General features: G+C 30.2%; 1 protein-coding gene across 1 annotated transcript in view; it reads left to right on the top strand.

Moving 5' to 3' along the window:
* The first annotated feature begins 38 nt into the window (after window positions 1–38).
* Window positions 39–17,010, top strand: part of LOC143258605 (importin subunit alpha-7-like) — a 59,662-nt gene continuing 42,690 nt past the window's right edge. Inside the window, exons 1-4 of the mRNA XM_076517809.1 lie at window positions 39–202; window positions 10,314–10,441; window positions 13,519–13,611; window positions 16,610–16,706. Of these exons, the coding sequence (XP_076373924.1) occupies window positions 10,328–10,441; window positions 13,519–13,611; window positions 16,610–16,706 (304 nt within the window). The 5' untranslated portion in view covers window positions 39–202; window positions 10,314–10,327. The remainder of the gene's footprint in view (window positions 203–10,313; window positions 10,442–13,518; window positions 13,612–16,609; window positions 16,707–17,010) is intronic.

The raw sequence follows: 17,010 nt of genomic DNA, 5'->3' as shown, positions 1-17,010 counted from the left end.
GTAGTATGATTTTTTTTACATCTATATAAGAACCCGGTTATAGAATATTATACTCTTAAACGCATGCTGCAGGAGTGTATTACTATCTAGGCTAAAGTTAGAGTCTTGCGTTTTTATAATACGGTGACGGAAGGTCCTATGTGATGCGTCTAGAAAATCTTGAAAACTGGATATTCTGTGTGTGATTGATTGTTATATTTCGGTATGTTACTATATTCTAATACTTAGAGTATTTTTAACATAAGACATATCGTAATTAAGCTATGACGTTATGAGAATAAAGCAGTGTAATGCTAAAAATAAAATCGAATGAAAGACTTCGTAAAATTTAATTGCAGTTGTGTTAACATTTCATTATTTATCATTACTAATTAATATTAGTAATCACCTGTTTTGTTTAAGAAGAAGAAACGAATGTTTTTCAGTATGAATGTACAGTAAGTGGGCTAATGATAATATTTCATTAGTATTAAATTTATAATAATAACTACGTATTAACTAACTTAGACATAAATTATCAAATTTTTGAAGTATGATTTTATTAAATTTAAATTTAAAAGGGGTTAAAACCATTGGCAAAAATATACTGAAGGCTTTTATTATCAAAATGAAGTATTTTGTTATTAGACATGGAGAATTTTAGTGCCATCCATTCTCCAACACTTCAGTGCCAGTTTTTGACCCCAAAAAAGGAATACACATGAAGCATCTCAAGAAATTTCTAATAAATAAAATTAAGAACCAGTTATTTGAGCTGTTGCTTTAATATTTATCAGGTTCCTGAACAGGTGCAGACATCTGGAGATTGTAAGGTGATTAATGTAAATCCAATTTTAAAGGAAGATATAAACATTGTTCAAAGGATGTAAGCCATTTTTCATTGCTGTGATGATGGGGAAACTTTTAGAGAATCTGATGGAAGATATAATTTGAATTTGATGAAGTTAAAATTTTTGTTGGACAATAAATATGACAGTATTTTATAATATTGCCTTAATTTTTATCTTATTGAAGGTAAAGAAATAGTTTTGACTTTTGTTTTCAAGAGAAATTTGGTAGTGTACAACATAAAAGATTGGTGAAAAAATACCTTATTTAGAGTTAAATAGGTGAATTACTGGGTTATGATGAATTAAAGATGTTATTTGTAGAATTCAGTCAGATGGGACTGTTGCGTTTTCTCATTTTGTTATAGGAACATAGAAAATAGGTTAAGTTTGCCTGGCTGTGATTTTACATAGAAAGAATAAGATTGATTGGTTAATTAGACAAATGCATGTTAATGATATGTAATTATAAGTTATGAATGTAGGATGTCATAATTTAGATGAGAATCTTTATAATTACAAAAATGAGGAAGAGAGCCTTTTAGTATTGGTAACAGTTTCATAACTGTTATGTCATGAGTAATAAAGCTAACAGAGTTTGGTACTGTATAGGTTACATATATAGGTTATGGATCTAAAAAGGCCATGATTTTTTAAATTACTATTTGGATGTAATTTTGAATATTTTTTTGTGATATTGGTCTTCTCATATTTTAAAAGATATTGAATTATGAAAGAAGGTTCAAAGGATAGGTACCAACATGATTATAAGGATTAAAAGTGTCTTATGGGAATGAGTTAAAATTGCTTGAGAAAGAGTTAACATTGGTCAATTTGTAGCTTGCAAGAAATCCAGATGACTGATTGGTTAAGGCCTTTGTGTAACATACTGAAGGTAATGGAATGAGAGTACACAAGTTTAATATTTGGAAAAGACAGGCTATGCTTGAGTTAAAACAGTTTTATTTTTCTGTTATGGTTATTGTCTTATGGAATAAGTTATCTTCCAAAGTACTGGAGGCTGACATTTTACAGAAGTTTAAATATAGAATTACTTCTTGAAAAGTAAAGGATGATTTAAATATTCACTTTTCTCAAGTGTAGGTGTCTATGGTTAGCCTTGAAGTACTAAATGGTCTACTGTTGTTTGTAGATTGTTAAATATATCTTCCAAGATTTTACATTCTAAGTGAAGACTTCTGGGAGTGGATGAGTAAAGTGTATAAATTAATGGTACAAGTGAAATGGAAAAGTCAAAGCATATTAAATCAGGCAATATTGTAACCACAATAAGTCTTACAGTAAATCACACTTTAGTATTCTGGATTAAGGGCATTGTCTTTAGTCTGGTTCTCCATACAGGTACTTGATAAAGTGGGCAGTTATCTTTATATATGCCTGTAATTTCCAATAATAATATTCAAACATTTGCTGTGTTTACTGTGTCAGATCTGAATCATATACTATGATAAATTTACAGTGCAGTTATATGGCTGAGGAATTTTCTTTATAAACACTTTAGAACACCTTAGCTGATAGATTCTGCATCTTAGGGATCAGGTCAGCTTATTTCTCTGTGTCCTTCAGAATACTACAGTTATAGCTATTTTTCAAGAGTAATATTTTTGACAGGAAATTTTGGTTCTCTTTGTTTAGCCAGGGAGGAAGCCAGTAATGTATGGCATTTATTCTCTGTAAGGTCAAGAAAGCTTACTCTGCTATGTGACCATTAGCCAGATTAAATGACATACCCACTTCCATCCTTGTTTTTTTTTGTTCCTTTTAGAAGTTCGTCAGCCAGTTCTATCCTACGTAACATTTTTATTAAGCATTAAATTTTTTTCCGTACACTTGTCTGTTTACGTTTTTATAAGATGGCACATTTAGGTTTTTAGGTTATAGTGTGTGTTCTAAAGTTTTATAAATCTTGCATAGAATAATAGTAAAGTAAGTAGTCAAAGGCTATTAAGAATGTTTTATCTTATCAAATGAAGATAAAAGTATAGTTATTACTAGAACTAGGCAGGCACTAGGCCTGTCAAAGAAAGATGATGATGAATGAAAATAAGAAATCTAGGTTTTAGCTGTTTGATATTTTTAGACTTTGGGATGCTCCAGTTGCTTAAAAGTGAGATGTATATTGGAAATAGAGAGACTTTCCCAGGTATCTCTCTATATCTAGCTTCTGATCTGTAGAGAAGAAAATCCATATGACTTTTGTATTGCTTTGATATGGGCATCTGTGCCACCCCTATGTAAAAAGTGCTAGCGCACTTTCCAGTAGTCATGTGTTGTGATGCATTTTAGGTGTGTAAATTTCATTAACAGTGTCACTGTGTGGATAAAAAAAATAGTTTAATTATTTATAACTACACAATTTGCAGGTTATGCTAAACTGATGGAAAAGAGGTAAAAAAATTCTGAAATACTTTGATAGAAGGTTTGAATGTATGATTAAAAAGATAACTTTTGACTTTTTTTTATATAACACTGTGGCTTTGGTAGGCTATACACAATATTTAGGTGGTGGATAAACGAAGTTTGAAAAGAAACTTGAATGTAAAGGGTAATGAATATATTTACTGAATAAGCTTTGGAAACCCAAATCATTAATTATTGTTAGAATCACTGCAGTTACAAACATTGGGAATAATTTGGTGATATGCATGCACATTATTTCAGTCATTCATGAATTTGTTGGATAGATATTTGGAAGTAACCATTAGTTTAAGTGTTTTATGGTAAGGAGCACTTACAAAATTGCCATCTGTTTTATAGTAGCTGGTGCAGTTAGAAGAGAGTAAGAAATTTGCTCGCCCTACACAAAAAAAAGTTAGTTGCTGTTGCATTGAAATGACTGATTTCATGGAGAGGTTTAATTAATTACAAAATTTATAACACTTAACACTTTAACTTCTCATTATTTAAATTTCTATAAAAGAAAACTTGAAAGGATAGTGTATTTTATCTATCAACACAACACTAGTGGAAACAGCTTTATTTTCATAGTTAATTTCAGTGTTGTTTCTACTGTTTTCAGACTTGTATTTCATATGAAGTTTGGTATTACAGATGAACGTTTCTTAACTGATGATACATTTCATAAAAATTACATTGAATTTGTCAATAAACAAGTACAAGTGGTGGAAGAGTATGTTTTCAAAATTAAAGCATATTTTGTTGTGTTCAGATACTGACTTTTATGTTTAAATTTTTTTTTAAATAAAATATTGGCTTTACTGATTTGAGGCTGAAAGCATTACATAAGCTTGGTAGAAGACAGGAGAATCACCATTGGGAGGGGGGGATTTAATGATGACATGCTGTATAGGTTTGTACTTAAAGATAACCCAACTTAAACTTAGTAACCAATGCTTCTGCAAGTGTTTTGCAATTTCTGGATACTTCAATATTTCTTGTCTTGTATACAGAAGAGCAGTTTATCCATTCTCCATATCTACATACTTGTTGTTGCTTGGTGTGCATTACATTATCTTCTGTCTTGCTAGTCTATAGTGCTTGTCATGGTACATTTAGGCATATCCTCCATCATTTCTTCTATCAACTGATAGGGAGGAACTTGCTCTTAAAAACTTTTTTCTTGCTCTAGTCTTTCTCATTTGGATCCTAGACCAATTATGTTCAGTTGTTAGTTTATTATGTTTTGGGGTTTAGGCCATGCTAGTGGATCTAATAACATATCTAACCAGATCATTGCCCTAAATTAGTATTTTCTGGTGTATTCAGTTAATTTATTTCCACTGCAGGAATTCTAACTGTCTTTCCTTCAACATACAGTTTCCACCCTTGCAGTCTCCATTTTGGTATTCAAAATCCAGATAAAGTATCTGTTTCTGGAGTGATTCAATTTTTTTTTTAATGTTTTAGGCACATTCTCTTCTCTTCCTTACTTGTGTGAGCTGCTGCGCTTTCTTTTGTTTTTGTTTTATTGGATGCTTCCCACATTACTTATCACAAAACACAGTTTAATCTTCCTTCTTGACCACTACTTTCCCAAAACTTGGATTGCTCAGATGGTTGATTTCTCTCTTCATGTCATTCCCTTTAGAGTTATCATGGCACATCCTCTTTTGTCTTGTATAAGTTGTTCATTGTTATCTCACTGGAACTGATCTTCTTCAGTGTAACTTAGTGTATTTTTCCTTTTGTCATAGGATTCTTATTTTACTGCGAGTGACTAGTTTATTCTTCTTAGTGACAACACTTTTCTTGTGTCCTTACATCAGGTTTGTCATCTTGCAACTTCTTTTAACTTTATCCATGCTTATTCATTGCATGAGATTTTGTAGGTAGAGATGTGGATGGTCCCTGAAACATTTAATCCCTATGATGCATTAAAAAATCTTCATGATAGTAGTATAAGGTTATAACTTTTTGTTGTATAGAATAGTGAGTACCTGTCTGAAATACATTTCAGTTAAGGAAAATGTTAACATTTACAATATTAACAGTGGGATTGATAGGAGTAAAGCCTCTGATTTCTTTGTACTATACTCTGAAGATAATGGAATGACAGAACACAAGCTTGAGGTTTGGAAAAGATAGGCCATGCTCCAGTTAAGATAATTTTGCTAATAGGGTGGTTGATGCATAGAATTAGTTGCTGTAACATAAGTGGAGGCCACGACTTTCCAATGATGACCTTCTAGAGTCAAATGCCCCTTGTTATCTGTAGGTTTGTATATATACAGTGAGATTGTTGTAATAATTATTTTTCACATTGCATATTCTACAGTTATGATTCAGGTTATACCTTCAAAAATTGCCAGATAAAATAATTATGTAAGTTTGGTATTCCTATCTTATAATTAAATCACTGGTCCTGAAAACTGAGAAATATAAGATTCTGGAAGAAAGGGATATATCATTAAGTATTTATAAGTTAATAGAGAAGACTGTTGTGTTACAAAGGCACCATTCATACAGTGATGTTTTTTCCTCAGTTTTTAAGTTTCTAATGGGTATTTAGCCATGAAAAGATCAACAACTATTTTATAAGGTGAAACTGGATTTAGAAGAACAAAAAAATGGCCATTACAATTATGAAGATTTATCAAAAAGGAAACTTGATAAATGTTGAACTAAGTGGAAGTTAATTCATGACTAGATAAAGGTTTTGAGTAATTTACTCTCTCCTATCTTAAGAAAAAAAAACAACAACTATCAACAACAGAAAAAAAACTTCAGAATAAGTGTAAGAAAAGCAGCTAATTTTTTCTACATTACCTGAGGAGTAACTTCTAGAAATTCAATCCCCATGCAACTGGGCTGCCAACATACAAGGGAACAAACACTGACAAATCATCTTATTCATTGTCTTCCTAGCTGTTGTATAATATCAAATTACAAAATTTATACTGCCATGGTACACAGGAACTCAATTTAGAAAATCATTCTCATGTCATATACTGAAAATATATGCATATTCCAAATGATACTGAAGGTAATTTGATCTTTATAACAGAGCTTTTGGGGTATTATGCTTCTTTTGGAAATATTCTCTTCATTCTTGATTGTTGTCTATTTTTAATTACATACCTTTTTCATTATAACAAGCTTCAATGAAAAAATGAGGTGAATGCTGACGAAGTTGCAACACATTTGAATTTTTCTTTTGTATCCCCTTTTTTGGCTTATTTAATACCAAAATTTATGAGATTTTCAACACCTCAAATGTGTACATGTAGGTAAGCTGTCAATATATGACTAAGTAAATGTTCTATTTTAATCAAGATTGTGAAATTTAATTTATTTTGTAACTGGATGTATATTTTGTCTTTAAAAGTTTGTAAATGTGTTTTATTACCTTTTTTATTATACTATGTTTTGAACAGGTGTATGAATTACATTATAAGTATCATACTTATTGAGATGAAAAAATAATAAGGCTAAGCAGGTGTTTGAAATCAGAATGAAATGAATGAATTATGGCATTATCATCAAGAAATGTATCTCACAAGCTGAGGTATCTGCTCATGTTAGGAGAATAAAGAAATGAGTGGGTGGATGATATGCTAAATAATGCAAAAATCCTTAACTTTCACCCAGTTTATAATACTGTTACGTGATTCATTATTATATTACCAAAAGTTTTGTATAAACTTTAAGAACTCAGTATTTATCATATATACTTAAAACATGGTATACGCAGTCTGATGAAACTTATTTATTAGGTTGAACAGTTGCCTAGTTTTTATATTTTTTATTTAAAGAAGGGTGATGTTTTGAACTGAATTCTTTCAGATCATACAGCATAGGACAAAGGTTTAATCCAGGGTTCAAAAAATTGTGTGTATAATGTTTGTAATTTTGACCATAAAATTTCTGTGCAAAATTATATCACTTACATAAAAATTACAAAAATAATGAAAAGATAAAATGGATAGCAGTTAAAATTTAAACAAAAATATGTGAAATAAAAATATGAAGGAAAGAAAATCATTCATGTAAACCACATCTGTCTCATGTGTGTGTAAGTGCCTGGAGTATCATTTCATTTTTCTGTAAGATTATTGTGCACCAGGATTTATGTTTGTATGAAATAATGGGTGGGTCCTTGAAAAGAGATTTAGTGGTAGGGTCTTCAATAAATATTATGTAATTGTCTAGTATAATATCTTTGATTTTCTTGTTAGTTTGATGTTATGTTAGCATAAGTGGAATATGATCAGGGTGTTCTTTCGTGGTAGGCTCAAGTGTTTGCTTGTAGGTATATGAGCTAGTTTTGATGGCTGCATTGTGGATGATAGGATCAGGGTAGTGTCTTTTAGAGAAAAAAATTAATATCTTTGGATTTAGATTTACAGTTTTCATCATTACTACTTAGTTTGAATAGTCAAAGAAATTGACTAAGGTATTGACTTTTTTGTTGTTGTTAGAGTATGGGTGTGAAGATTGAAAATATAGGTATAAGTGTGTGAATGTGTTTCTTTGTAACATATACTAGTGGACAGATAGCTGTCTTGCATATGTATGTTAATGTTGAAAGGGGAGTGCTGTGTCAGATATTTTCAAAGTAAATTGTAAAGAAGGGTCGGAGAAAAACAAAGTATAGAAAAGTTTCTAAATCAGATGTATGGAATCTCTAGTATATTGTCAATGTAGTGAGAATACTTCATTGGTTTTTGGTGTATCCAGCAATATGGTAGGCAAAGGTAGATCTCATTTTAGTCACTGTAGTGATTATGTTTAGATGTTTTTGTAGTATTTGCCATTAAAAGTGAAGGCACTAAGTGTGAGTACAAGTTTGGCTAAGTGTAGAAGTTTCTTTTTTACACTGGGTGATGGTCAGAGTGACTTTGTAGGAAGAGGAAGTGCTCAAAGTAGTAGCAGTAGTTGTGTACTCTGTTACCCATTTTCACCACTCATCCTTTAATGTTCTTCTGTTGTATTTAACATGATTGCTTAATAGATAGCCATTTGATGCAGAAATGTCTTACAGCCCAAAGCTTAAATGTCATGGGTCAAGGTAGTAAGATGGTAGAAACTACAGCTGAGTATACGTATTATTGCAATAGTGATAGTCATTTTTTTCTTTGGATTTCTCCATAAAGAGTACTAGCTCACTCTCCGAGGTATACAAGATGCTTGTATGCCCTCCATCACACTGTGTGTGTTATAGAAAATTTAATGAATTTTTATTTTTGTGTGTGTAAGGACAAGACATTATCTATGAATGAAGTTAATTTTAACTTAAGTCAAAGATAATATAAATTCTTGATAACAGCAGTTATGAGGTTTAAGGAGATTGTGAACCCTCATTAACATGTCCCTTGTTTCAAACTAACATACACAAATTTGGTTGAGATTGACCCAGTGGTCTGGTAGTAGTTAGATGACAAACAGGTGCATACAAACATTTGTGCTTATATAAAATAAACATTAAGAATAGCTTAATAAAGAATCCATTGCCAACCCTAACAGTTTTCCTGTATGCATCTCTCAACTTAAGCCCTCATAAAAAAAAAAAAAAAAATAAGACCTTAAATAAGACTATCTTAAGTAGAATTACAAATGCACTACTTCTATATTTCTTACTCTGTTCATATTTCCAACCTCCTTCTCTTCTATTGAAAAATCTATTCAGGTATAAAATGTAAAAGTCTAGACAAGCCCAGCTACTTGATTATTTTTCCATCCTGGTATACTGAATAAAATTATAATTTTAAATTTAGCTACTTAAAAGTAATCAACAACCTTTATTGATGAAAAGATGTTTTCCATATACAAAGTTTTAAAAGGTTTTCATGTTTATTATAAAATAATTTAGAAAGTTTTTTAGCTGCCATTGTTTGTTATAATGTTAATTTATTTATAAATAAACTTGAAAGTAATGCTTATTAACAGTTAATGTAATCAATAATATTAAAGCTATTTATTTCATTCATTTATATAAATACTTGATATAGAAATTTTAAACATACTTTTCTCCTGTTTCTAATAAGCTATTAGTTTTGAGACTTGATTTTGTAAAGTGGGTAAATGGAGACCTTGTTTATTGATACATATTGTGACTAATTCAAAATATTAGTTTCAGAAGGCAGCAATTTTATGCTCAGTCTTTTCATTATTGAATTTTTGTTTTCTAATTAATGCAAATTTCTATTAAACAGTTTGATAACAAAACTTTGTAGAGATAAAAGTTGTCATTCATCAAACACGCTATGTAAAAAAAAAAAAAAAGTTGGGTTTGTCATTTTCAGTTTCTTTAGGGTGGATTATACTTCAAAAACAATTTTGGTATTTTTTGACAATTACTCAGCCAGTTTACCTGAATTTGGTACAAGGATACTTTTCTACAGGTTCCAAACAGATATAAACAATTTTGGAATTTTTGTCTTTTGGTCAGTTTTTAAACAAGAAAAGTGCAGTTTGTGGTTTTTGTGAACTATTCATGTGTCTGTGAACTAACTAATGTGAGTTTCAGTACAAAGATACCTTTTTGCAAGACCCAAGCAGTGATATAGACAGTTTTCAATTTTCTGTGTTTTCACGATTTCTCTGGTGTCAGAATTGGCTATGTTTGGGTTGCTTGGTGAAAAAATGTTGCTTTCACTGTGAATGTTGACTTCTAATTGTTTTTTTTTAAATATTGTATTGGGATTTTAAATTGGATGTTTAACTCTTAAAATTTCATGTGAACACCAAGTACCCAATTTGTTCATAAAGATGATTAAAATGCAGTTAAAAAAACTACTTTTAATGCACAGATTTTGTATGAAAAATTTGAATTTATTCATATGGTAAATGCATGCTGAATTATTTTGAAAAATATACTTATTTCTTTTTCTGTATTTTTCTTAGTAATTAAACTGTATGTAGAAGTGAGTATAAGACCTCAATTACTAATTATAAATGTAGAACAGAAAATATTTAACATGAATGTAAATTATTTTTAAATTTGTGGAAATATTTGTTGTATTTTTGAAAAGTCATAGTTTTTTCTCTTAATTTAATAATTTGTAGAATTGAGAGCCACTATGTCTACATCTCGACGATCTCAATACAAAAATGCTGGTCTTGATGCTCAAGAGCTAAGACGTAGACGAGAAGAAGAAGGAGTACAACTTAGAAAACAGAAACGTGAACATGAGGTTTGATATTTTACATCTGAACTTCAGTGTATGAAAATATTACATTGTTATGGTTAATAATAATTTTACAAAAAAATGTATATTATTTTAATAACAAGTTAACAGAAGTTTTTCAGATTTAATACTGATGTTTATGAAAATATAATTGTACATTTATTTACAATTTCTTGAAGTACTTTAATTTACTTAATATTCTCAGTAATTCTCTTTTGTGGTTTCACATTAAAACTTGTTTCATGGGCTTGAACTTTTGTGGAAAAAATGAAATTGAAAATTGGCAAAACAACCTTTATTGTAGATTTGTTTCAACATATTGTACAGATAGACTACAACCACTGGACATGTTAGTAAACAGTTTGAAAATGAAAGAAGAACTGACAAAAAATGTTTCTATCAGTATTGTGCTGGTAAAGATATGTCTTTGTTGGGAGATGGTCCATATACAGAGAAATAGAACAGGGCTGTTAATACCTAGATGGCCATTTTGAAACCAGTCCATGTACATTGGCTTATTAAAAGCCATGAGGGAATTAGTAAACTATATGGAGTGCTCCAGTCAGGTTTCGTTGAACTATGTTTCTAATGGTTGTCACATGTATGTTGCAATGGATTGGTTTGTTTAATAAGACTTACTACTTTGTAACTGACTTCTGGATGTAATTTACATTGTGCTGTGCTTTTTGAATGTGCTAAAGAATAAATAATATTGTTTGTATATAACAATTTGGGTTTTGTTTATCACTCATAAAGGAACCATACATACTGTGAAACTAGTTAAAGTTAATTACACAAAAATAATAACCAATTTAGAGTGTTGGCTAAGCTCAGTTTATGGAGAGCACAGATGTTACAGGCAGTACAAGAAAGTTATATTGATGAAAGCTTGTATGTGTGTCTGTACATACATATTTGAAAGGATAACAGTTGCCTCTTTTTAATTTCTTCTCATACAGATTTATATGGCATGTTCAGTATGTGTTTTGTGGGTCATTTTTTGGTTATGTCACTTGTTTTTGTTCTTCGGGTACAGTGTGTCTTCTGTTTGCCCAAAGCTCGAAACTTTCTGTCAGAAAATTAAGCCAACCTGAATTTCTCTCTTTTCAAAATTAAAGTATTTAAGCACAGCTTCAGTTTAACATTAGTGGAGTTGATGCTACTTTTGTACTAACTATACAACCTTTAGATCCATCAAAAGTCAATCTGTATTTTACAAGTTGAAAACTACCTGGAAATGTTGTGCATACTACTTTGCATAAGATAATCTTCTAGTGCTATTCCTATTAACTTTTCCAATATTACTTACATGTAACAATGTACCTAGCATCACGTAATCTAATTTTAACAATACTAAGTTTGAAGAGTTGCACAGATCAACAGAAATATTATTGGGTTGGATATGTACCAAAATACAGATAACACATTTCATCAGATTAGTGAGTTTAGCAAAATATTTTGCAACTTGAGACTGAATATAAGTTATTAGGTTCAAGGTTTTGTTTCAGAAAACACTTAGATAATGCATACATTTTAGCTCTGCACATGTCAGTTTAGTTATGCTAATTACATAGTTTTAATATCTGATTTGAAGAAAGCTGTAAACATGTATAGTTAAAGTTGTTAGTGAAAACCAGATTGGGCAAATCACTGTAATATCGTTAGTCTGAGTCAAAGTAAGGATAAAATGTTTTAAACTACAAGTAATTCAGTTTTTGAAATTTTGATTTTCTTTTTTCAATTGTATTTGTAGCACTAAAACTTCTATATTATTACAGCTAGCTAGATTGTGTATATATCAGTCCCTACTTGTCTTTATAAAATTTAAGGATTTTTTACGATTCTTGCTTGTTTTCTTTGCATTAACTATATTTTTGTGCACCAGAAATACTAAACTTGGGACACACTTACACGTAATTTGATTCTATTACTCATCAATATCTTTACCAACCTAACCTCAAATTAAATTGTCCAAAGTAGCACATTGTCACATTATGCATGCACATACATTAGTGTCCTTTTTCTAAAAGTTGTGTTAAAGAATTAGAGTGATAAGGTTATTTTTTTCTGTATGTTTGTCTGGAAAGGTTGCTAACTTAATTGAAAATTTTATTTACTCCAAAAACACACACACAGTGATTTTGTTGATATTCAGACATTTTAAAAGTGATTTTAAATTGGCAATTTTTATTTGTGCTATTTTTTCATCACAGTCCCGACTATGGAGTACTACCATATTTGATGATAAGGAGCAGGTAAGGCAGAACAATAAATTCAATTATCTGTAAAGCTCCAGCATCAAATGTTGGATGGGATCATGATTTAAAACCAAGAATAGGGATAGTAAAATATTAATTTCTGAAAATAAAAAAGGATACTGACAAATAGTAATTTCTGTGGAGACAAAGCTAAGAGTTTGTTTTAGATTGCTATGTTGTATAGGTTCTCACTTACGCATCAGAATATTGGACACCATCGCCAAGTATGGAAAAGATAATTGAATTAATGGTGTTGTGGTTCTTAAGGAACATCTGGAAGGGAATATTGGACAAGTCACACCTCAGATGAAGATAGTTTGTCAAGAGTAGGTTGCAGGAGGAAACTGCTGATTAACATTAGGAAGAAACAGGTTCTTGGACATGCTATGAGGAAAGAAGAAATAGAAAATGCAGTTATAACTGGAAAGATTGAAGGAAGTAGAGATTGTGGAGGACAGAGGTTGACTTATGTCAGGAATTTCTTTAAAGGGATGAAGGTATTGACATAAATTCTTTCTGCATCAAGGAAGAGAGATCTGTGTAAGCCTATGGTCCTTGATGACCTGTTTGAAAGATTATGTAGAAAGAGAAATTTCAGTTTATGAAATTGACAGTTGGTGTCCCAACGTTTTTGACACACAAACACGAGACATTTTGCTATTGCAATATTTTGTGATTTTGTTTTTTTTTTAACAAGGAAAGAAATTATCTTTAATTGGGAACAAATATACTTATATTTTGTTATATTACATGTACTGAACTGTGTAGGTATATTTATTTGGAATCAACTAGCTTGCCTGTACTATATTTCTGAAATTATTTCAGCTTTATAAAAGAAGGAACTTGGACACCACCTCACCACTGCAAGATTCAGAAGTCTCTAGTTCACCAATGCAGGATGGACAAGATTCAATATCAGTATGATTTCTTTTTTTGTTTGAGCTACATTTTTTCTCTTGTTTTATGTATGTTCTTATTACAAGATTTGGATTCATAAGTATCTTAAAATAAGAACTATAATAAAAGTTGCATTATTTTTTATGTTTATGAACTACAAGTTTTAAACATTTAGAAAATTCTATATCATCCAAGTAATAATTTGTTACGAAAACTTCAGTAAACATTCAATGAAGTAAAACTGCAGTAGGCAGAATGAATACATCAAAACTGGGCTAATTTGATTGCCTCAAGACTTTCACAACCATCTTTGGTTACTAAATTGTTTGAAAACCTGAACTTGCATCATAATAAAACATACCAAAAATTGAAAATTATTATTTAAAGAAATTATCCATCAGTTTTGACATTTTTTGTCTGTAGTGCCACCAACATAACAATTTGACATTCTCTACAAGTTTTAGCTGCTTTTAGTCCCTATTTGACTGGCCAGTAGCTTTCTTGTGACACAGGTTTATGAAATACTTTATTAAAATTTTAACTGTTACATAACTTCAAGCTAAACCTTGATAGAAGATGTAGTGTTTGGCTTTTAATAAAACTAAAATTTTCTGAATTTCTTACATATGATGATCTTGGTTCTCTCTGTAGATTATCTGCATTGTTATAGGTTAGTTAAGAGATGTATTTTTCTGGGCTGTAAAGGCTGCTCACATTTTCTGGCTAACTTACCTCCAACTAAAGAAGTTTGATGGTTTGAACCCTTTCAATATGGACAAGCCAATGTATGTGTCTTGAATTTTTGTAGTTACATTCAAAACTTAAACTATTTTATTATCAAGGTATTTGAATAAATTTAGCATAAAAATGTAGTTAAATATTAATATTGTGTAAGTTTTATCTCCTTAATTTTAAGGGCAGATTTGTAGACACCTTCAATCTAATTTATTTATTATGTCCAAGAAGTACAGAATTTAATGTAAACTATTCATATTTCTTACTTATCCTGTTTCTTGCCTTGGATGAAGAACCATTTTATGATCTTGTTAGAACATTTATTCACAACTTGTTTTCATTAGGCCTGTTTGACCATGTGCATTGGATTTCTGTATTAAAATTTCCTGACAGACTTCTAGGATTTGGGTATTTTTGTATGAATCTTATCTGTTGTTTGCAAAGCCTGTGTTCTTTAACCCTATATATACATGGGTGGTCAAACTATGATTGTCTTTTGTACAGAATTGAATTAAACAATGTTATAATCAATAAACTTTGCACAAAAACAGTACAATTCAAAGTTAATTATTAGATAAGCTTTAATATATAGAATGTAATATGAAGGCGAAGAAGTTATTTATCTGTGTCATGTGATGCCTTTTCTGTGAATTCTCTATTTTAGTTTTTCTTTCTTCCCTTGTATGAGTTTTAGGAAGTCCACTAAATGGATGCATCAACTCTTGATGGGCTGTAATCTAAAGAATCTCCTATATTTCTTGAGATGCCAATAAATGTTTTATATTCTTGCACTAAAGTTCCTTGAAACTTGTCATGCTTTTGAAATTACATATTTACTCACTTGCTTGCCAGTGGTACATATTCGTAACTAACAGAAGCCATTTTGTGAACAACTTGGTTACAATGATTTTATGTTAATTTATATTAGTAAAAGGCACTGTTTCCCTAGTAGATTTTATTGAGTGCAGATTGAAGTACATGTGCTGCTGAGGTGTGAGATGTCACTAATCAGTTATTTTAGTTTGTTAGAATAGAGATAAATTATTGTAGTTTTTGGGGGCATTCTGATTTACTTCTTGAAGTGTCGTTTTTCAAAATGCATGTTAAAAGCTACATTATTTTTTGGGCAACCAACAAAAAGTGAAAAAGTAAAATTCTATAAGCAGTGGTAAGTTCTAAATTTTTCGTTTTTATGTATAGGTTTTTTTATTAGTATATATTATTTAGCAAAAGTAATTAAATGTAAAAACAAAATGTCAATGTTAGGTTATCCAATGAACTACAAAAAACAAGTGTATTATAGTACATTCACATTGCAAGGCTACAAATTACTGTCTGATAATTTGATCATTTGTTTACTCAAAACTGTCCTCTAATATACTTTAAAGCATACTTTGGGAGAGTCCAAGTGCAGTTGTAAAACCATAAAAATAAATTAAACCAATTTGAAAAGTATTAGCTTTAGCTGTAAAAGTATTATGTAATTCTCTGATTTACACTCATTCTAGAAAGAAAAAAAGAATTAAAGATTTATTTTGGTTTTAACTTTTAAGACTAGCTATAGCTTAAGTCATATAATATAATTTACAGACAAATGTTTTGAAAATACTTTATTAAACATTATAATTTTTAGTTCACAATACAATTTTCATATTTACTTTAAACGCTTGACAAATATAGATTTTTTAATAATTTCACAATTATGGCAAGTGTTAATTCTATGTTATGACCTTGGTCCAGTGGACCTGTTCCATGCATATAAGGTTAACAGGTGAAAGCACACTAAAACTTTCTGAACTTTGTAATTTTATAAAATTATGATATTGGATCATCTTTGTTATAATGCTAAGATTCTATAAATTGGCCAAGTATCACTTTAAAAGATGAAATTTTAGCAATTTTAGTTGAGAAATTCCTTTTATTTGGTACTGACTTTTTAAAAGAAACTGTGCAGAAAGCAGTTGACATTCAGTGACCAGTTTAAAGATTGTGGACCTTTGTAGCTCATCTGATAAGTAGGATAGATGACAAGCATGTTTTCTGTCATAAGACATTTGTGTAATGGTGACATTGATAATAATCTATTTCTCAGGAAGCTGACAGATGAAGGTTGTATTAGTGTAGTTTCAAGGATAGATTAAAACAAGCAAATATGCATCAGCATTTGGTAACAGATAAGGTAATAGAGTATGAATTATGTATTGTGATACCTAAATTCATTCCATTTACTTAAACCTCTACAACAAAATTTCGTATAATAGCTTTCATACAATACATTTTTCAGCCTTTGATTACACCTGAAGTGGTAGCTGCCATTTGTAGTAATGACACAGAGCAACAGCTTAATGCTACTCAGAAATTTAGGAAACTTCTTTCTAGAGGTGAGTCGGTATGTTTTCAAATTAGCAAGATAGAAAAAGAAATGGGTGTTTTACTGAAATCCTTTTTATAAAATATTTACAAACACTTGTATAGCAATTAAAACTTTAAACTTGAAGTTGGTTGATGAATGATAAGGAAATTCAACAATATGCTCTCAAAATAAATAGCCAGAGCTTTAGCAAATGTTTTTGCAACCAAATTTATATTTGCAGTTTTAGTTTAAGATTAATTGAATTCAGTTTAGCTAAGTAAATAATGATATTGGTAAATCTAAATTTTTAACATTATTCTGAATATCTCATT

This window comes from Tachypleus tridentatus, chromosome 8 (genome assembly GCF_004210375.1).
Source record: "Tachypleus tridentatus isolate NWPU-2018 chromosome 8, ASM421037v1, whole genome shotgun sequence".
In the NCBI taxonomy this organism is placed as follows: domain Eukaryota; kingdom Metazoa; phylum Arthropoda; class Merostomata; order Xiphosura; family Limulidae; genus Tachypleus; species Tachypleus tridentatus.
This window is presented reverse-complemented; position numbering and strand designations above follow the sequence as displayed.